The sequence below is a fragment of the Leopardus geoffroyi genome, chromosome B4 (genome assembly GCF_018350155.1).
Source record: "Leopardus geoffroyi isolate Oge1 chromosome B4, O.geoffroyi_Oge1_pat1.0, whole genome shotgun sequence".
NCBI classification, from domain to species: domain Eukaryota; kingdom Metazoa; phylum Chordata; class Mammalia; order Carnivora; family Felidae; genus Leopardus; species Leopardus geoffroyi.
The window spans coordinates 20,066,394-20,084,504 of record NC_059341.1 but is presented as its reverse complement, the minus strand read 5'-3'; the positions used below and the strand labels follow the sequence as shown (position 1 = coordinate 20,084,504).

General features: G+C 37.5%; 1 protein-coding gene across 26 annotated transcripts in view; it reads right to left on the bottom strand.

Moving 5' to 3' along the window:
* Positions 1-18,111, bottom strand: part of MLLT10 (MLLT10 histone lysine methyltransferase DOT1L cofactor) — a 242,836-nt gene that overhangs the window by 146,093 nt on the left and 78,632 nt on the right. For all 26 annotated transcript variants that reach the window (XM_045463953.1, XM_045463957.1, XM_045463956.1 and 23 more), the window contains one exon: positions 10,238-10,347. In XM_045463953.1, the coding sequence (XP_045319909.1) occupies positions 10,238-10,347 (110 nt within the window). The remainder of the gene's footprint in view (positions 1-10,237; positions 10,348-18,111) is intronic.

The following is an 18,111-nucleotide window of genomic DNA, read 5'->3' as shown; positions in this document are numbered from 1 at the left end:
GAAAGCACAAATACACGAAAAGCAAATAAAAAGAAAAATAATTTACTATCCCCTGAGAAAATGAGAAACAATACGAAACAAAACAGAATACGTATACATGGGTGTACTGGCAAGCGGGGGAGAGACACAAACACTACAATACAGAGAAGCCTAATAGGGAAAGTGAGAATCAGCAGAGGTGCAAAAAAGGGCAAAAAGATTTTTCTATAGAGACGGTTGCAAATTTGTTTTCCTTTTCCAAACGACACAAATGTCCACAAAAGAAAAAAAAAATTACGTGTTCATTTGAGTAACTAGGATACAAGTGCCAAGCAAAAACAAACATATTATATTAGATATATACAAAAGCAAATATTCAATGCTTCAGCAGAAATGTGAATTTTATCTTGCAGTCTTATAATCATATTGTTAATGTATGCTGGCAAACAACTTGTAGATTCAAGATTTGTTCTACAAGCAAAGTAGTAAGTCCCACCAACATCTGCCAAGAATTTAAAGCTTAGTGTCTTTGTTCTAAGAAATGAGTCAATTAACTTGATGACTCTATATAGACTCTATCTCAGGTGATGATGATGTGCTCAGTACTTAAGTTCTTGAAACCGAAAGGCCAGTCTGATTTTTTCTTCCTCCCTCATCTGTGTGTCATCACACCCAGTCAATCAAACCTCTCATATGTTACCAAAAGATCTGCCCCTTCTTCCTTCCTAGTACTACTCTCCTACTTCAGACCCTCATTATTACCTCTGGAACACTGCAAAAGCTTAAATAGTGTCTAAGTAACTCTCGTCTCTTCTACACTCCCTCTCCCAATCTTCCTTTCACTATCCTTTAGATGGTAGACCTGAGTACATCCCTCCCCAAGTAAATCTAAAAACCCTTTATGGAAATAGAACTCAAACTCCTTAACAGGACACAGGAGGCCCTTGAGAATCTCTCAGCATTTTACATATCACACTCAAACTCCTAGCAATAGTGCCCTTCTCCCTCACCACTATACTACTCTCACTCCCTCACCCTCTCCCTCTCCCTCTCAACCCTCCCTATTTCCCACTTCAGAGCTTTTATGCTCCTCCAGTCTGTAAAATTAATAGCTACTGTCGCACTCCCTCCTCTTTCCTCTCCTCACAGCCAACACCCAGAGACTTCTCACTCTTCAAAATTCAGAGAAGCTACAATCTTTTCTAAGATATACCTTCCCTCTCTTCAGCACTGTTACACTACACTAAGTAAACGTTCTCTGTGTTCTCTAATCCTCGCACATACTACACTAACAATCATTGATGTGTACGTATCTATCCTACCACGTAGGAGCTTTATGTATTCCTTATGCTTCCAGCAATGCCTGATAACAGGGCATGCCATACATAAACGTTGGCCCAATGAATGGATAGATATATGGAATGTTTAGCTCCACTCTCTGAAACCTAGCTTTTTAAATGGTACTAATGAGGAATCCCCTAATCAGAGAGCATATTTAGTCCTTTCAAACTTTCCCACCAGATGCTAAATATATTGATCAACACTTCTCTTGACAGCTATTTCACCACTACTCCTTCAAAAAAGATTGAAGGGAAGTCAGGCTAGCAATTTCTAAGTATTCCTCCACCTTTAAGCTTCTATAGTTAAATGACACCATGCTTTTATTTTGTTTTTTGTTTCTCTGTTTCGTCTATTATGGTCCTACCTATACTTACATTCATTTCTTCATGGTCATCGATAAATAAAGAATCTTCAAAAGCATATATATAGACAGAACACATGTATCATTTACCAACTACTCTCTGGAAATTGTAGCTTTCTAAAATAAATGCTTCCTGATGTGACATGATCTCGGGGTTGTAAGTTCAAACACCAGGTTGGGTGTAGAGATTACTTAAAAGTAAAATCTTTAGAGGTGCCTGGGTGGCTCAGTTGGTTAGGCGTCTGCCTCTTAATTTCAGCTCAGGTTATGATCCCATGGGATCAAGCCCCAAGTTAGGCTCACTGCTGGGTGTAGAACCTGCCTGTGATTCTCTTTCTCTCTCTCAAAATAAACATATAAACATATAAACATATAAATAAATAAATAAATAAATAAATAAATAAATAAAATCTTTAAAAATAAAAAAAATTAAAATTAAATTAAATAAAGGATTCCTTGACTCTGAATACAAGCCTCTATCCCCGAAAACTTCAAAAACAGCTCAAAAAAATCTGTTTCTTCAAAACTATTACAATTCTTCACATTTCTTCAAAATTATTAAGAGGTAACTTAAAGGTGACATATGCCACTCATTATTTTATTAACAAAATGTACATGTCAGTGAAATGAGGAACTTATTGCTACAATATGAGAGGTCAAAAAATAAAAAGAATCTGGTGACAAAATAATAGAAAAACTGGCCATTATGTATTTAATGACATGTAGAAAACTTAACAACATAATAACACGATGAGTTCTCTGAAATTTAGATATACTACACAGATATTCTAGAAAATTTCCTTTCCTATCACTCACAAAATTTCCTTCGTGGTTTTTTTTTTTTCCCTTTCCTAAATCCCACTATGTTCCAGCCACACGGGATTATTTATTATTCTGTGAACTGCCTACCACCTTTCCTTTGCACTTACTATATTAGTTTATGTTACTTTCTCTGAGTGGAATTATCATATGATCCTTTTTTCCACAGGTCAAATTCCTAGTTATTCTGCAAAGTCCCTATAATCCCTTTTTATGTTTTATTCAACTCCTTAGGCAAAAGTAATCCCTCCTTTCATTATGTTCCATAACACTCCACTCACATTTTTTATTATGACAGATATCTCCCATTTTTCGAAAGTTTGTGTTATGCCACTTTGATTTGACAAAAGGCTTACATTAATAACTGTTTTTGCTAACTGAAAGAAATCCAAAAAGAATTTTTGCTTTTACGAAAAAAGGTGAAAAGTGAAAGCGATGTTCAGCATTTGCTTTGCCACGAAGCCGTCACAGTGTCAATGTGCACCCAGAGCAGCAAGAGCGGCGCTGCCCAGCTCCTTCCCCAGGAAGTACCCTGAGCATCCATCTCAGCACCAGACCTCCAGAGCTTTGAACTATGTCTGGAAGCATCTGTGCTTTGTCTCAGTTTATTTCATGCGCTTGTTAGCAAGATGGGTCCTAAGTTATCAGAAAAGCCTAAGAAAGGTTATTTTTTCAGACTGGAAACACTCAAAACCTTTTCCACATAGATTAATGGTAACTGCTTCCTCAGCTTTACACCAATTTCAGCTTACGAAAAGTTTCACAAGAATGCTTTCTACTTTTGGATAGCTGCAGAAACCTGTACTTATATATTATTATTTTTATACACTGTAATTACATTATTTACTCTTCTAATTGAGAGTGTCACATGAAGAAAAATCTTGCATTTTATGCATCTTTGAATTCCCAGTGTCTAGCACAATGCTTGATATAAAGTAGGTCCACAGTATGAGCCCAGTATATTAATAAATGCTCTTCAATGCTCTTTACTACCATCCATTAAAAAGTGATATCTTCCAAAACTCAACAATCCATTTTCCAATTGTTCCTATCATTTCAGAATTATATGCCTCATATTAGCCACAATGAATAATCATGAAGAGAGTATTATTAAGCTTTCAAGGTTAACTATACAAATCGACATCCATAAAAATCCAAGAAACATAAACAAGAGAGTTGACCCATGACCACCATGAGTTTGAACTGCGCCTAATTATATGTATGATACAGTACAGTATTGTAAGTGTACTCCCCTGTGATTTTTTAAAAATTTTTTTTAACTTTTTACTTATTTAAATTCAAGTTTCTTAACATATAGTGTAGTACTGGTTTTAGGAGTAGAATTTAGTGACTCATCACTTACATATAACACCCAGTGATCATCCCAACAAGTGCCCTCCTTAATGTCCATCACCCATTTAGGCCAACCCCCACCTACCTCCCCTTCAGCAACCCTCGGGATGATTTTCTTAAGAATATTTTCTTTTCTCTACATTACTTTACTATAAGAATACAGTATCTAATACATATACAAAATACGTATTTATTCACTTTATTTTTTTAGTAAGGTCAACAGTAGATTATCAGTAATTAAGTTTTGGGGGGAATCAAAGTTATACATGGATTTTCAACTGTGCAAGGAGTCAGCACCCATAACCCCTGCATTGTTCAAGGGTCAACTGTATAGCACCCCCATATAAGGAAAACTACAAAAAACAAAAAACAAAAAACTTGATGGAGAGAGACACCAAGTTTCTAGAAGTAAATATTCAATATTATAAAAAGATCAATTCTTCTAGGGGCGCCTGGGTGGCTCAGTTAAGCGTCCGACTTCGGCTCAGGTCATGATCTCGCAGTTTGTAAGTTCAAGCCCCGCGTCGGGCTCTGTGCTGACAGCTCAGAGCCTGGATCCTGCTTCGGATTCTGTGTCTCCCTCTCCCTCTGCCCCTCCCCTGCTCACACTCTGACTCTGTCTTTCAATAATAAATAAACATTAAAAAAAAAATCAATTCTTCCTCAAAATAGTATTTCATTGTAATACTAATATAATCACAATTGTATTTTGTTAGTCCTAATGTTAATCTGGAAAAAGAAATCCATAACAATACTTGTTCTACCAGGTACTATGGTGTATATAAAGCCATAATAATTTAGAATAGGTTTTAGGAAAAGAATAGACAGATGCAACAATGGAACAGAAAAAAAGTGTTCACAACATCCAAGAATTTAATAATGATTCAAACAGTATTTCATTTCTTTCTTTCTTTCTTTTTTTTTTTTTTTTTAAAGTAACCTCTACGCCCAATGTGGGGCTCAAACTCACAACCCTGAGATCAAGAGTCTCAGGCTCTTCTGACTGAGCCAGCCAGGTGGCCCAAAACAGTATTCCAAATCACTGTGTAGAACACAGATCATTCACTAGTGTTGAAAACTGGACTATGTGGTAGGGGAAAAGTTAGACACATACCTCACCATATTATAAAATGAACTCTAAATGGATAAAAGATTTATACCTAAATAATTCTTCCTTCTTCCCTCCCTCTCTTACTCCTTGAATACATTAGTCATAAAGCCTTAAGGTGGGTCCAAGCATGGCAGCATCCATGCCAGGGAAGGGAGAAGTCCAACACAGGTGTCAAAGCCCCAGCAGAGCTGGCTCCCACCGGGGTTTTGGAGGTAGAGGGGAAGGCAGTGCCACACCCTGAGCAAGGTGACGAGACCAACTATTTGAGGGATGAGGGAAGAGTGGTGGCCTGGAGCTGAGTGTCAAATACCACAACTAATACAAAGGGTAGCCAATGCAGGGAAGCAACAGCAACCCAGAGTGATGTGTGGAATCCAAACCAGGTTAGGGTGGTCATTGCATTAGGGGATGGGAGCAATGTTAATACAAGAGAGATTGATCAAATAAGCAAACACATTGAGGATAATGGGAGTCAGATTTCTCACTGTTGGAGTGAGAGTCATAAACATAAAAAAGTTTATGTTTATGTTAAATTTGTGTTCGTAAACTTGAAAAATCCTGCATTGCTGGATTGGATTTGGAGAAATTACTAAGAGTTTATGGTTCTCTATATATACAGAAATACATATGTGTATAATGTATACCCATACACTGAATCGGAAGTATCACTGTGACTTAACAGTCTTCAATATATAGAGATAATCATTGAAAAAATACAGATGTGCATGTGCATATATCTCTGTATCTATATAAACACATATATTTCCGGAGAGGGCCAGGGAATAGCAATATCCCAATAACAACAAGCACACTTAGTGCCCACTTTGGTTTCTAAAAGGAATCAATACTCCTTGGATAAATGGTGATGATTCATGGCTAGCTGGGTCAAAAATGATCCAAGATGAGCCTGAACATACTGTAGTGTCAAAACTAAAGAGCTCACAACCTTATTAAAACACAAAGCCAGTCTGAAGGGAGTCCCAGCAGACAAACCTGAGACAAAATGATTAAAATAAATGGCAGTAATAGGGAATGACCCGTTAAAATAAAATAGTTAACACAGAAGTCCATGTTAGTCCACACTTATATAAATGGGGACTGGAACAAGTTATTCCTTTAAGTGAACTAACTACTAAAAAAAAAAAAATAATAAAAGTGGAGTGTCAACCAATGAATGTAAAATAAATGATGGAAACAGAAAACCACTACTTGCTATCAATTACAGTAATAAACTAATTAAGCCAAGAAACAACAATGGATGCTAAAATCAGTGGGTTAAAGGCACAAGGAACAAGATATTTACATACAAAGTACTTCCTCCAAAATGCTTATTAATTACAAAGGGAAAGAAGATTAACTTCCCAGTGAAGAAACCTTACAGATACCACCTTAACCAAGTGATCAAGGTAACATCAAGTAATGGGGAAATCATGTACCACCTGACAGGATGCAATGAGAACACAGCATCACTTCTGTGACATTCCTGCCAAAATACAAGATCTAAAACTTAATCATGAGGAAACATCAGAAAAAGCCAAATCGTGGAATATTCTACAAAATAACTGGCCTGTAATCTTCAGAAGTATCAAAGTTATGAAAGTTAAGGAAAACTGAGTTACTATTTGAGATTACAAGACAAAATGCAATCTGTGATCCTTTTGCTATGAACGGCTTAACTGGGGAAATGGAAACATGAATGAAAATTAGGGAAATGATGAAGTCTGCGGATTAGACAGTAATAATGCATGAATTCTGATGGCTGTATTCTGGTCATGCAGGAGAAAGTACTTTCTTACAGGAAATGCAGGTTAAAGCATCTGGGGTCTGAGTATATAATGATAAATAACTCTGAAATGGTTTAAGAGCTCTTTACACTATTAATGCAACCTTTAAGTTTGAAGTTACTTGAAAATTGAAAGGAAAACCAAGTATTTAAAAACATGAACTTAGGTGCACTTGTGTGGCTTGGTTAAAAGGCCACTTCGGGGGGCGCCTGGGTGGCGCAGTCGGTTGAGCGTCCGACTTCAGCCAGGTCACGATCTCGCGGTCCGTGAGTTCGAGCCCCGCATCGGGCTCTGAGCTGATGGCTCAGAGCCTGGAAACTGTTTCCGATTCTATGTCTCCCTCTCTGCCCCTCCCCCGTTCATGCTCTGTCTCCCTCTGTCCCAAAAATAAACGTTGAAAAAAAAAAAAAAAAAGGCCACTTCGGCTCAAGTCATGATCTCACAGTTTGAGTTTGGGCTCTGCATGGGGCTGTGTGTGACAGCTCAGAGCCTAGAGGCTGCTTCAGGTTCTGTGTCTCCCTCTCTCTCTCTCTCTCTCTCTGCCCTTCCCTCACTTGTGGGGGTGCGCGCACACTCGCGCTCTCTCTCTCAAAAATGAATAAACATTTTTTTTAAAAAACACGAACTTGAAAGCACTAAAAAAAGTCTTATACAGTAACATAAAGATTTTCTTTGGAAGCATCTGAGTGGCTCACTCGGTTAAGCATCTGACTTCAGCTCAGGTTATGATCTCGCAGTTTGTGAGTTCGAGCCCTACGTTGGGCTCTGTGCTGACAGCTCAGAGCCTGGAGCCTGCTTCGGATTCTGTCTCCCTCTCTCTGCCCCTCCCCTGCTCATGCTGTGTCTCTTTCTCTCAAAAATAAATAATTTTTTTTTTTTTTAAAAAGAAAGATTTTCTTTGTATGGTGTCAAAAGCAGAAACAATAGAAGATAGTTGTGTAAATTATGTAAAAATGTTAAACTTCTCCACTAGAAAAAAACCGCTAGAGTACCAACAATAATTTTTAAAAAATGAAGACATAATGAAAGTTAAAAAGCAAATGTTGAATTATGGGCAAAAGCATACACAGCAAGTACATAAGACAAATGAAAGAAACCTCTAATATAAAAAACACTTTGGAGGCACCTAGGTGGCTCAGTCAGCGTCTGACTACTGATTTCTGCTCAGTTTATGATCTCACGATTCATGAGTTCCAGCCCCATGTCTGGCTCTCCACTGACAGCGGAGAGCCTGCTTGAGGTTGTCAGTCTCCCTTTCCCTCTCCCTCTCTCACAAAAATAAACATTAAAAAAAAAAAAAAAAAAAAAACACTTTGTTAAAAAATAAATAACAACAGGGCTCCTGGGTGGCTCTGTCAGTTAAGACTTCGACTTCAGTTAAGAGCCTGACTTCGACTCAGGTCATGATCTCACCGTTCCTGAGTTTAAGACCCACATCGGGCTCTGCACTGACAGTGCAGAACCTGCTGGGGATTCTCTCTCTCCCTCTCTCTGCCCCTGTCCCAGCCTCTCTCTCTCAAAATAAATAAATAAACTTTAAAAAAATAAAGCTCTACAGAAGAGAGCAGATCTTAAAAGAAAAAATAGAAGTGCCTGGGTGGCTGAGTCAGTTCAGCGTCCAACTTTGGCTCAGGTCAAGATTTCATGGTTCGTGGGTTCGAGCACCACTTTAGGCTCTGTGCTGACAGCTCAGAGCCTGGAGCCTGCTTCTGATTCTGGGTCTCCCTCTCTCTGCCCCTCCCCTGCTTGCTCGCGCACGTGCCTGCACTCTCCCTCTCAAAAATAAGTAAAACAGTAAAAAAAAGAAGGAAAAAGAAAAAAGAAAAACATTACAATATTAAAACAAACAAAGAGCTTTTCAAGGTCAACAAACATGAAAGGCTTTTTTTAAAAACTGTAGGGGCGCCTGGGTGGCTCAGTCAGTTAAACGACCGACTTTGGCTCAGGTCATGATCTCGCGGTCCGTGGGTTCGAGCCCCGCCGTCGGGCTCTGTGCTGACAGCTCGGCGCCTGGAGCCTGTTTCGAATTCTATGTCTCCTTCTCTCTGACCCTCCCCTGATCATGCTCTGTCTCTCTCTGTCTCAAAAATAAATAAACGTTTAAAAAAAAAAATTTTTTTTAAGTGTAAAATATTTAACCTTACTGTTTACTCAGAAAAAAATCAGACACTAATATTTTTCACTAAAAAGAATAGCGAAGATTTTTTTAATGGTAATATATAGTGCACTTACCAGGATATAAGGTTATTAGCACTGTCACCTATTACTCATGTAGCATAAATTAGAAACTGCATTCCACAGTACAATTTCATACAATATATTTATGGAAGCTTCCAAAACATTCGCACCCCTTTACACAGAGATTCTGTTGCTACGTACAAGCCAAAGCCAAAGCCAAACCCAATCAAGGCTGTTCAACAGTTAGGCATTCCTTAACCAGTTTATCAAAACTAATAATACTGTATATTACATGCTAACTATCCACTAAAAATAATGTCAAAAACGTAACTGATTGATACAAGAAGATGTTCAGGGTTGATGAATTTCAAAAACAAACAAACCAGTATAAGCAATATAATCCAATTTTAATAAATATATATTACATATAAAAATGTACACACACACAAAAATCTAAAAGGATCAGAAAGAGAAGATTAGGATGACTTCTGTCTTGTACTTTTCTATTTGTTTCCTGTATTTTTAAATTTTAAAAATAAATATTAATAACCTATATTGTAAAATGTTTAACACAAAAATATTTGTGTTAGAATTGGTGGTAGTGATAATTTCTCCCCACAAATGAAATAAAGTAACAGTACCTTAAATTAATGGTGACACCATACCTAAAGACACATCGGGTGAAAGAAAAATCATCTAACGTACAAAAAGAGAATGAAGCAATAATACATATATGTACTATAAATCAAGAAAAAGATATGGGGGAGCAAAGCAAAGAAAATATTAACTAAGTTGTTAAGAAAAAGCTAACAACAAAAATCCTATCTTGGGGATAGAAAAAAACTGGGGAAAGGAAAAGAAGCACGTAGTATTCTGTAATAGGGTTATTTTTCAAGAAAGGATGTATGGTATCAAAACCAATGTTATACCAAATAATGATTAATTCAAATTTAATAGAACCTTTATGTTTGAAAGAACCTAAAAAGCCAGTAATTCTTAAAGGACAAATCTATATAAGGATGGAAATGTCACATAAACGTTAAAATGCTAAATACATAGGTGAGTATAAAAGGTAATATATTTTTGTTTGTGTTGTACTCCTGTGACTTTACAACATATTTCAATAAATGTAGTTTACCATTTAGTAATTATACTTTTTTCTAATCTCTCTGGAATCTGGAGGCCTATGATTTAAATTTTTTTAATGAAAGCCTATAATAAAACAAAATACAAAAAAAAATTCTTTTACATTTCCCAGTTTTAGAACAAAAAAGTTGTATTGAAACATCAATAAAATAACATCCACTGTACCTTATTGTAACGATCATGTGGAACAGACTGTAAAACAATTGGTTCCATTGTAGAAACATTGGCAAACTGTACCTCTGGAATATACAGGGCACAAACCACATGAGCCCAACCTAAAAATAAATAGAAATAGTGTCATTTTCCAGTTTTCAATAAAACTTTTTCAAAGGTAAACAAAATCATTAATTTCCTAAAGAGATCCCTTCAAAGCCTAGTTAAGCAAAAGTACAACAAAAAGATAAACAAATTCTCATTACTGACTATAAATAGTCAAACCACTACTGATAAAGCACTCCATCATTTCTCCAGCACAACGGCACAAACAAAAGAACATTCTTAAAATGCAAATGCTAGCACGGACACTTCTTCTAAGAGCACACTAAATGATTTGAATCAACACTACTTCTGAGAACCACTATGAGAAAATAAGAAAGCTTTAGAGGCGCCTGGGTGGCTCAGTCACTTAAGTGTACGACTTCGGCTCAGGGCACGATCTCACAGTTTGTGGATTCAAGCCCCCCATCGGGCTCTGCGTTGACAGTGTGGACCCAGTTTAGGATTCTCTCTGCCTCCCACCGCCACTCACGCTTATTCTTTCTCAAAATAAATAAACTTTAAATTAAAAAGTAAGAAGCTTTATAGGTGAATACCTAAAATTAAAATTTTAATCTTAAATGTCAATTATTAAAATTTTAACTTTTATATTAATATTGATACTTTAAATACTAGTACTAACATTCATTATTTTACTGTTCCAATATTTAACTTAAAATATCTTAGCAATTAATAAATATTAATGTTTTGGGGCACCAGGTGCTTGAGTGAGTTAAGCATCCAACTCTTGGTTTCAGCTCAGGTCATCATCTCATAGTTCATGACTTCGAGCCCCACATCGGGCTCTGGGCTGACAGCACGGAGCCTGCCTGGGATTCACTCTTTCCCTCTCTCTCTGCCCCCTCCCCTGCTTGCTCTCTCAAAATAAATAAACTTAAAACAATTTTTTTAATAATAATAAACAAATGAGTATTAATGTTTTAGTTTTTGAAATGTGGCTGAAACTATCAAAGAACTGTGATAATGAGGAAATACTGAGCCAAAATTGGAAAATAATGAAAGTCCAAGGAGGTGAGTACAGCTTTTGGCCACTTTTGCCCCCCCACTTCCTATTTCACAGAAAGCAGGTAAAAAGGGTAAAAGGTGGTTTTGACAAACTCAGAAGGCTGGAAGTACAGGGATCTATGTCCACAGACAACTGAAGGAGAAGGGGAAGGAGTAAGCCCCTCCCTTCCTTCCAGCTGAGACACTGAAGGCTGCAAACCAGAATAATCCAAGTACACAGGCCCTCAAAGAGATTGCACCTAGGCTTTAAGTTCATCTCAAACTCTGAAACTGGACTCATGTTATACTAAATTACAAGTGCCCCCAGGCACCAGACAGAAGCAAATTATACATCCTCTCTGGAGGAAAACAATGTAATCCTGACTACAAATAACTTCTACTACTATTGGTTCATTATCATTTTCAGCACAATAAAAAGTACCAAACACATGAAAGACACAACATAAATGAAAACCAGCAGAAACAAGAAAGTCAAACCAGATCTATATTTGAGTTTTAGCCACAGACATTAAAATAAGTATACTTATTATGCTCAAATACAACACCAAGTTGAAAATTTTTTCAAAGAACTGAAAACTATAATAATAAATAAAAAATTCTAGAAGTAAAAACAAAAATTTGTTCAAAATCAATGGATGGGATCAACAACGGTTTAGACATAGATGAAAACAGAATTAGAAGGCAACAACAAAATACATCAGAAGAAAATGTCCAGAATGTTAGCACAAAACACAAAAGTGTGAAAAATACAGTAACAGGACAAGAAGCATGAAGAATATAATCAGCAGGTCTCACACACATGTAATTAGAATCCCAGAGAAATGTGAGAGACAAAGTAGCACAAAAGCAAAATTTCAAATGATAATACCTAAAAACTTTCCAGAACAGAACACAGCAAATCATGGACAGAAGAAACACAGTAAATCTCAGAATAAATAAAAACAAATCCATACCTAGGCCAATTAGTAAACCTATAGAAAACCAAAAGAAAGAGATAAAAATCTTCATACAACCAAAAGGCAAGTTATCATCAAAAGAACAACTGGATATCAGAGTAGCTAAAATGAACAAATCAGGAGACTATAGATGCTGGAGAGGATGTGGAGAAATGGGAACCCTCTTGCACTGTTGGTGGGAATACAAACTGGCGTAGCCACTCTGGATAACAGTGTGGAGGTTCCTCAAAAAAATTAAAAATAGATCTACCCTATGACCCAGCAATAGCACTGCTAGGAATTTACCCAAGGGACACAGGAGTGCTGACGCGTAGGGGCACTTGTACCCCAATGTTTATAGCAGCACTTTCAACAATAGCCAAATTATGGAAAGAGCCTAATTGTCCATCAGTTGATAAACGGATAAAGAAGTTGTGGTTTATATATACACTGGAATACTACTTGGCAATGAGAAAGAATGAAATATGGCCTTTTGTAGCAACATGGATGGAACTGGAGAGTGTTATGCTAAGTGAAAGAAGTCATACAGAGAAAGACAGATACCATATGTTTTCATTCTTATGTGGAGCCTGAGAAACTTACCAGAAGACCATGGGGGGTGGGGGGGGAGGGGAAAAAAAGAAAAAGGTTAGAGTGGGAGAGAGCCAAAGCATAAGAGACTCTTAAAAACTGAGAACAAACTGAGGGTTGATGGGGGGTGGCAAAGAGGGGAGGGTGGGTGATGGGTATTGAGGAGGGCACCTTTTCGGATGAGCACTGGGTGTTGTATGCAAACCAATCTGACAATAAATTTTGTGTTTAAATAAACAAACAAACAAACAAACGAACAACTGGATAAAGTCCAAAACTATCTTTAAACAGATTTCAATTAAAGGGAACACTAAGTAATTTTCCTCAGGCAATGGAAAAATGAGCCAAGAAGAAAGCTCCAAGATGAAGTAAAAAAATGATAAGCATGTAGGTACTTTTAATGGCTACTGACTAGATAAAACAACAATATTCTCTTCCAGTGAAAATACATGACTGCTTACATCACAAGTTAAAAGTTTATCTGGTAAAGTTTTCAGTGTATATAAATTTAACACATATTAAAACTACAGTAAAGACTGGAGAAGAAGGTAAAAGAGATCTATATGGTTTCAGTGTTTTTACATTTTGTGTGAAGCAGTACACAGAGTAGTCTAAAATTATTAGTATGAGAACTGTAATCCCAAGAGCAACTACTATATACATAAATACGGCCAAAAAGGTAATTTAATGCAATTAATTAAATTTAAATGCAACGCTAAGTGCATTATTAAACTGATTAAATGCAATGCTAAAAAATATTCAAATAATCACAAAGAAGGGGGAAAAAAGGGAAGAAAGGAATAAAGTAAAAATCAAAGTTAAAGAATAGGTGGCACCTGGCTGTCTAGGTCAGAAGAGCATGAGGCTCTTGATCTCAGGGTCATGAGTTCAAGCCCCATGTTGGGTGTAGAGATACAAAAAATAAATAAACTTTTTTTAAAAAAAGAAAAAAATAGCAGACTTCTTCTGGTCAAGATGGAGAAACAGGGACCATATTTGGCTTCTTGCATGAACAATACATATTTCCCATGGCAAAAAAAGAATAAAAAGATAAAATAATTGAGACAATGGTTTTCAAGACGCTGTGTATCAGGTAACAACGATAGTAATCCCAAAGAAACAATAAACAAATGAGATGAGCTCTCAGTTTGCCCAGTTTAACATCTTGAGAATTCTTCCAGGCTAAGGCACAGGGAGAGAAACTAAGGCCAAGCCCAGAACACTCCCAAAGTTCACATCAGGTAAGACCAAGGCAGCTAAAACTGTAAGGACAAAGCACCAGAAATGAAAACTCTTTACAGAGAGAACAAATGCTCACAGAGAGATACACAGAACACCATTTGAATATTAAAGGACTGAACATATGAGAGAAGAAATTACCTGAGGTTGAAAAAAGAACCATCCAAAAAGAAGTAAAGGAAACTGTATCCAGCAGACAGGAAGAGCTAGGAACATTGCCTGGTCTCCTTAGCCAGACTGAAAAACCTCAACTCTCAGGACATTGGGTATCTGAATACTCAGAAAGATCTTGCCTCCACAGTGGGAAATAATTACCCCTAGACCAAGTACTGCTCCTAATAAATCATAAGAGCAGGACCTGACAGGATCTAACTATTTCTAAGGAACCTAACTGTATTTCAGAACAAACCTGAAGAAGATATAAAGGAAGGCAAAATTCCCAGACTTCCATCAGCCACAATAGTGGAGTAGGAAGCTCCAAGAGTACCTTCCACCATGGAAATATCACAAAATCACGCAGGAACCGTCAGAACCAATTTTGTTAGCACTCTGGAAAAGAGAATGAAAGGTTTGCAGCAACCAAACACTAAATCAAGAAAAGGGCAACTTAAAAATGGCAGGAAAGCTTTGGGCATTTTTACTTTCCTATAACCCATGCCCACCCTACGTTTAGCAGAGGTCTTGAAGACAGCACTGAGTTTGAGTTTTCAATGCGGAACCCTAGTTCTTTCTCCATTCCAAAAGTTCAGAAAGTTAAGTACAGACACAAAAGATACAAAAAAGATCCACAGTAAACAACTGTTTAAACAAAAATAGCGGGAATTTGTTGTGGGGTTTATAACAAAAATAAACGCATGACAACAATTGCATAAAGGCCAAAAAAAAAAAAAAAAGAAATGGAATTACATTATTTTGAGGATCTTATACTATATGAGTAGTAGTATAATAATAACACTTGATGGTAAACTCTACTGAGACAAAGATGTAAACTTTAAGCCCTAAGACAATGACTAACGTAACACAACAAAATTCATGGCTAATAACACAACAAAGTAGACAAGATGGAATCATAAACATTTCAAAAGAAGGCCAGAAAAGAAAAAAAGAGAACAAAAACAAATGGAGCAAATAAAAAACAAGTATCAGGGCACCCAGCTGGCTCACTCAGCAGAGCATGCAACTCTTGACCTTGGGGTTGAGTTCGAACCCCACACTGGGTGTAGACATTACTTAAAAATATAAAATCTTGGGGTGCCTGGGTGGCTCAGTCAGTTAAGCAGGCGACTTCAGCTCAGGTCATGATCTCGCGGTCCGTGAGTTCGAGCCCCGCGTCGGGCTCTGTGCTGACAGCTCAGAGCCTGGAGCCTGTTACAGATTCTGTGTCTCCCTCTCTCTGACCCTCCCCCATTCATGCTCTGTCTCTCTCTGTCTCAAAAATAAATAAACATTGGGGCGCCTGGGTGGCTCAGTCGGTTGAGCATCTGACTTCGGCTCAGGGCATGATCTCGCGGTCCGTGAGTTCAAGCCCCGCGTCAGGCTCTGTAATGACCGCGCAGAGCCTGGAGCCTGTTTCAGATTCTGTGTCTCCCTCTCTCTCTGACCCTCCCCCATTCATGCTCTGTCTCTCTCTGTCTCAAAAATAAATAAACATTGGGGCGCCTGGGTGGCTCAGTCGGTTGAGCATCCGACTTCGGCTCAGGGCATGATCTCGCGGTCCTTGAGTTCAAGCCCCGCGTCAGGCTCTGTAATGACCGCGCAGAGCCTGGAGCCTGTTTCAGATTCTGTGTCTCCCTCTCTCTCTGACCCTCCCCCATTCATGCTCTGTCTCTCTCTGTCTCAAAAATAAATAAACATTGGGGCGCCTGGGTGGCTCAGTCGGTTGAGCATCCGACTTCGGCTCAGGGCATGATCTCGCGGTCCGTGAGTTCAAGCCCCGCGTCAGGCTCTGTAATGACCGCGCAGAGCCTGAAGCCTGTTTCAGATTCTGTGTCTCCCTCTCTCTCTGACCCTCCCCCATTCATGCTCTGTCTCTCTCAGTCTCAAAAATAAACGTTAAAAAAAAATTTTTTTAATAAAAAATAAAAATAAACATTAAAAAAATAAATAAATAAAATAAAATAAAATCTTTAAAAAATAAACAAAAAAACAAGTATCAAGATGGTAGACCCAAATCTAACCATATCATTAGTCACACTAAATGTAAATTAACCAACCACCCCAATTAAAAAGCACAAATTGTTGGAATGAAAATAACAAGTGGTCAATAAGCACATGAAAAGATACTAGTCATTAGAGAAATGAAAATCAAAAACAAACTGAAATACCCTTCATATCCACCAGGATGGCTAAAACCAAAAAGACAAACATTAGCAAAGTATTGACAAGGATGTGGAAAAATTGGACAACTAATGCACTACAAGTAGAAATGTAAAATGGTACCTCCTCTTTGGAAAACAGACCAGCAATTTCTCAAAAGGATAACAGTTAACATGTGACCCAGGAAATACACTCCCAAGAATAATCCAAAAAATTAAAACATATTTCTGCAAAAAAATTGTAAATACATGTTCACAGCAGTATTATTCGTTCACAGCAGTATTCAAAATAATCAAGTGAAAACAACCCAAATATCCATTCAACTTTTGAATGGTTAAGGAAAACATGGTATATCCATACACTGGAATATCAATTGGCAATTAAGTGAATTACTTAGACATGCTGCAACATGGGTGAATGTGGGAAACAGTGTGCTAGGTTAAAGAACCCAGTCACAAAAGACCACATATTGTATGATTCTAGCTATATGAAATATCTAGAACAGGGCAAATGGACACAGAATAGGTTAATTATTGCCTCGGGTGGAGGTGTTGAAGGGAAATAGGAAGTGAATGCTAATAATGGTGACAGTGTATCTTATGAAAATGTTCTAAAGTCGACTGTGATGATAGTCACACAAGTCTTTGAATATTTTTAAAAACCAATGAATTGTGTGCTTTAAATCAATCAACTGTATGATATGTAAAGGTATTATATCTAAACAACTAACAATAAGAAAAAATTCAATTTTTTAAATGGGCATTTGATTTGAACACACACATCACCAAAGAAGATACAAGAATGTCAAATAACCACGTGAAAAAGAGCTGAAATTTTCTACTCATTACCAAAATGAAAATTAAAAGCAGAAGGATACCACTACATAACTATTAGAATGGCAAAAACTAAAAAGAGTGATCATACCAAGTGTTGAAGAGGATGTAGAGCAACTGGAACTCTCATACGCAGCTGGTGGGAATGTAAAATGTTACAACCACTTTAGAAAATAGTTTGTCAGTTCCTTGAAGAACTAAACATGTGAAGTGAAATAAGTCAGAGAAAGATAAATACCATATGATTTCACTCGTATGTGGAATTTAAGAAACAAACAGACACAGGGGACGAGGGGGAAAAGAGAGAGAAGCAAACCATAAGAGACTTTTTTTTTTTTTTTAATATTTGCTTGGGTTTTTTTGAGAGAGACAGAGAGAGAGAGAGAGAGAGAGAGAGAGAGCGAGCATGAGCGGGGTAGGAGCAGAGAGGGAGTGAGGGAGTGAGATACCGAGGATTCAAAGCGGGCTCTGCACTGACAGGAGAGAGCTCAATGTGGGTCTCAGACTCACGAACCATGAGATCACCTGAGCCGAAGTCTGACACTTACCCCTACCGGAATGAGCCACCCAGGCACCCCAAGAGAGTCTTAACTATAGAAAACAAACTGAGGGTTGATGGAGGGAGGGAGGTGGGGGGATGGGCTAAATGGGTAGGTGGTGGGTATTATCATGGTGATGAGCACTGGGTGTTATATGAAAGTGATGAATCACTAAGTTCTACATCTGAAACCAATTTTACCATATATGTTAACTAACTAGAATTTAAATTAGAACTTGAAAAAAAGAATTAAGCATGCACTTGTTATTATAAACTAGCCATTTCATGCCTAAGTATTTCCCCAAG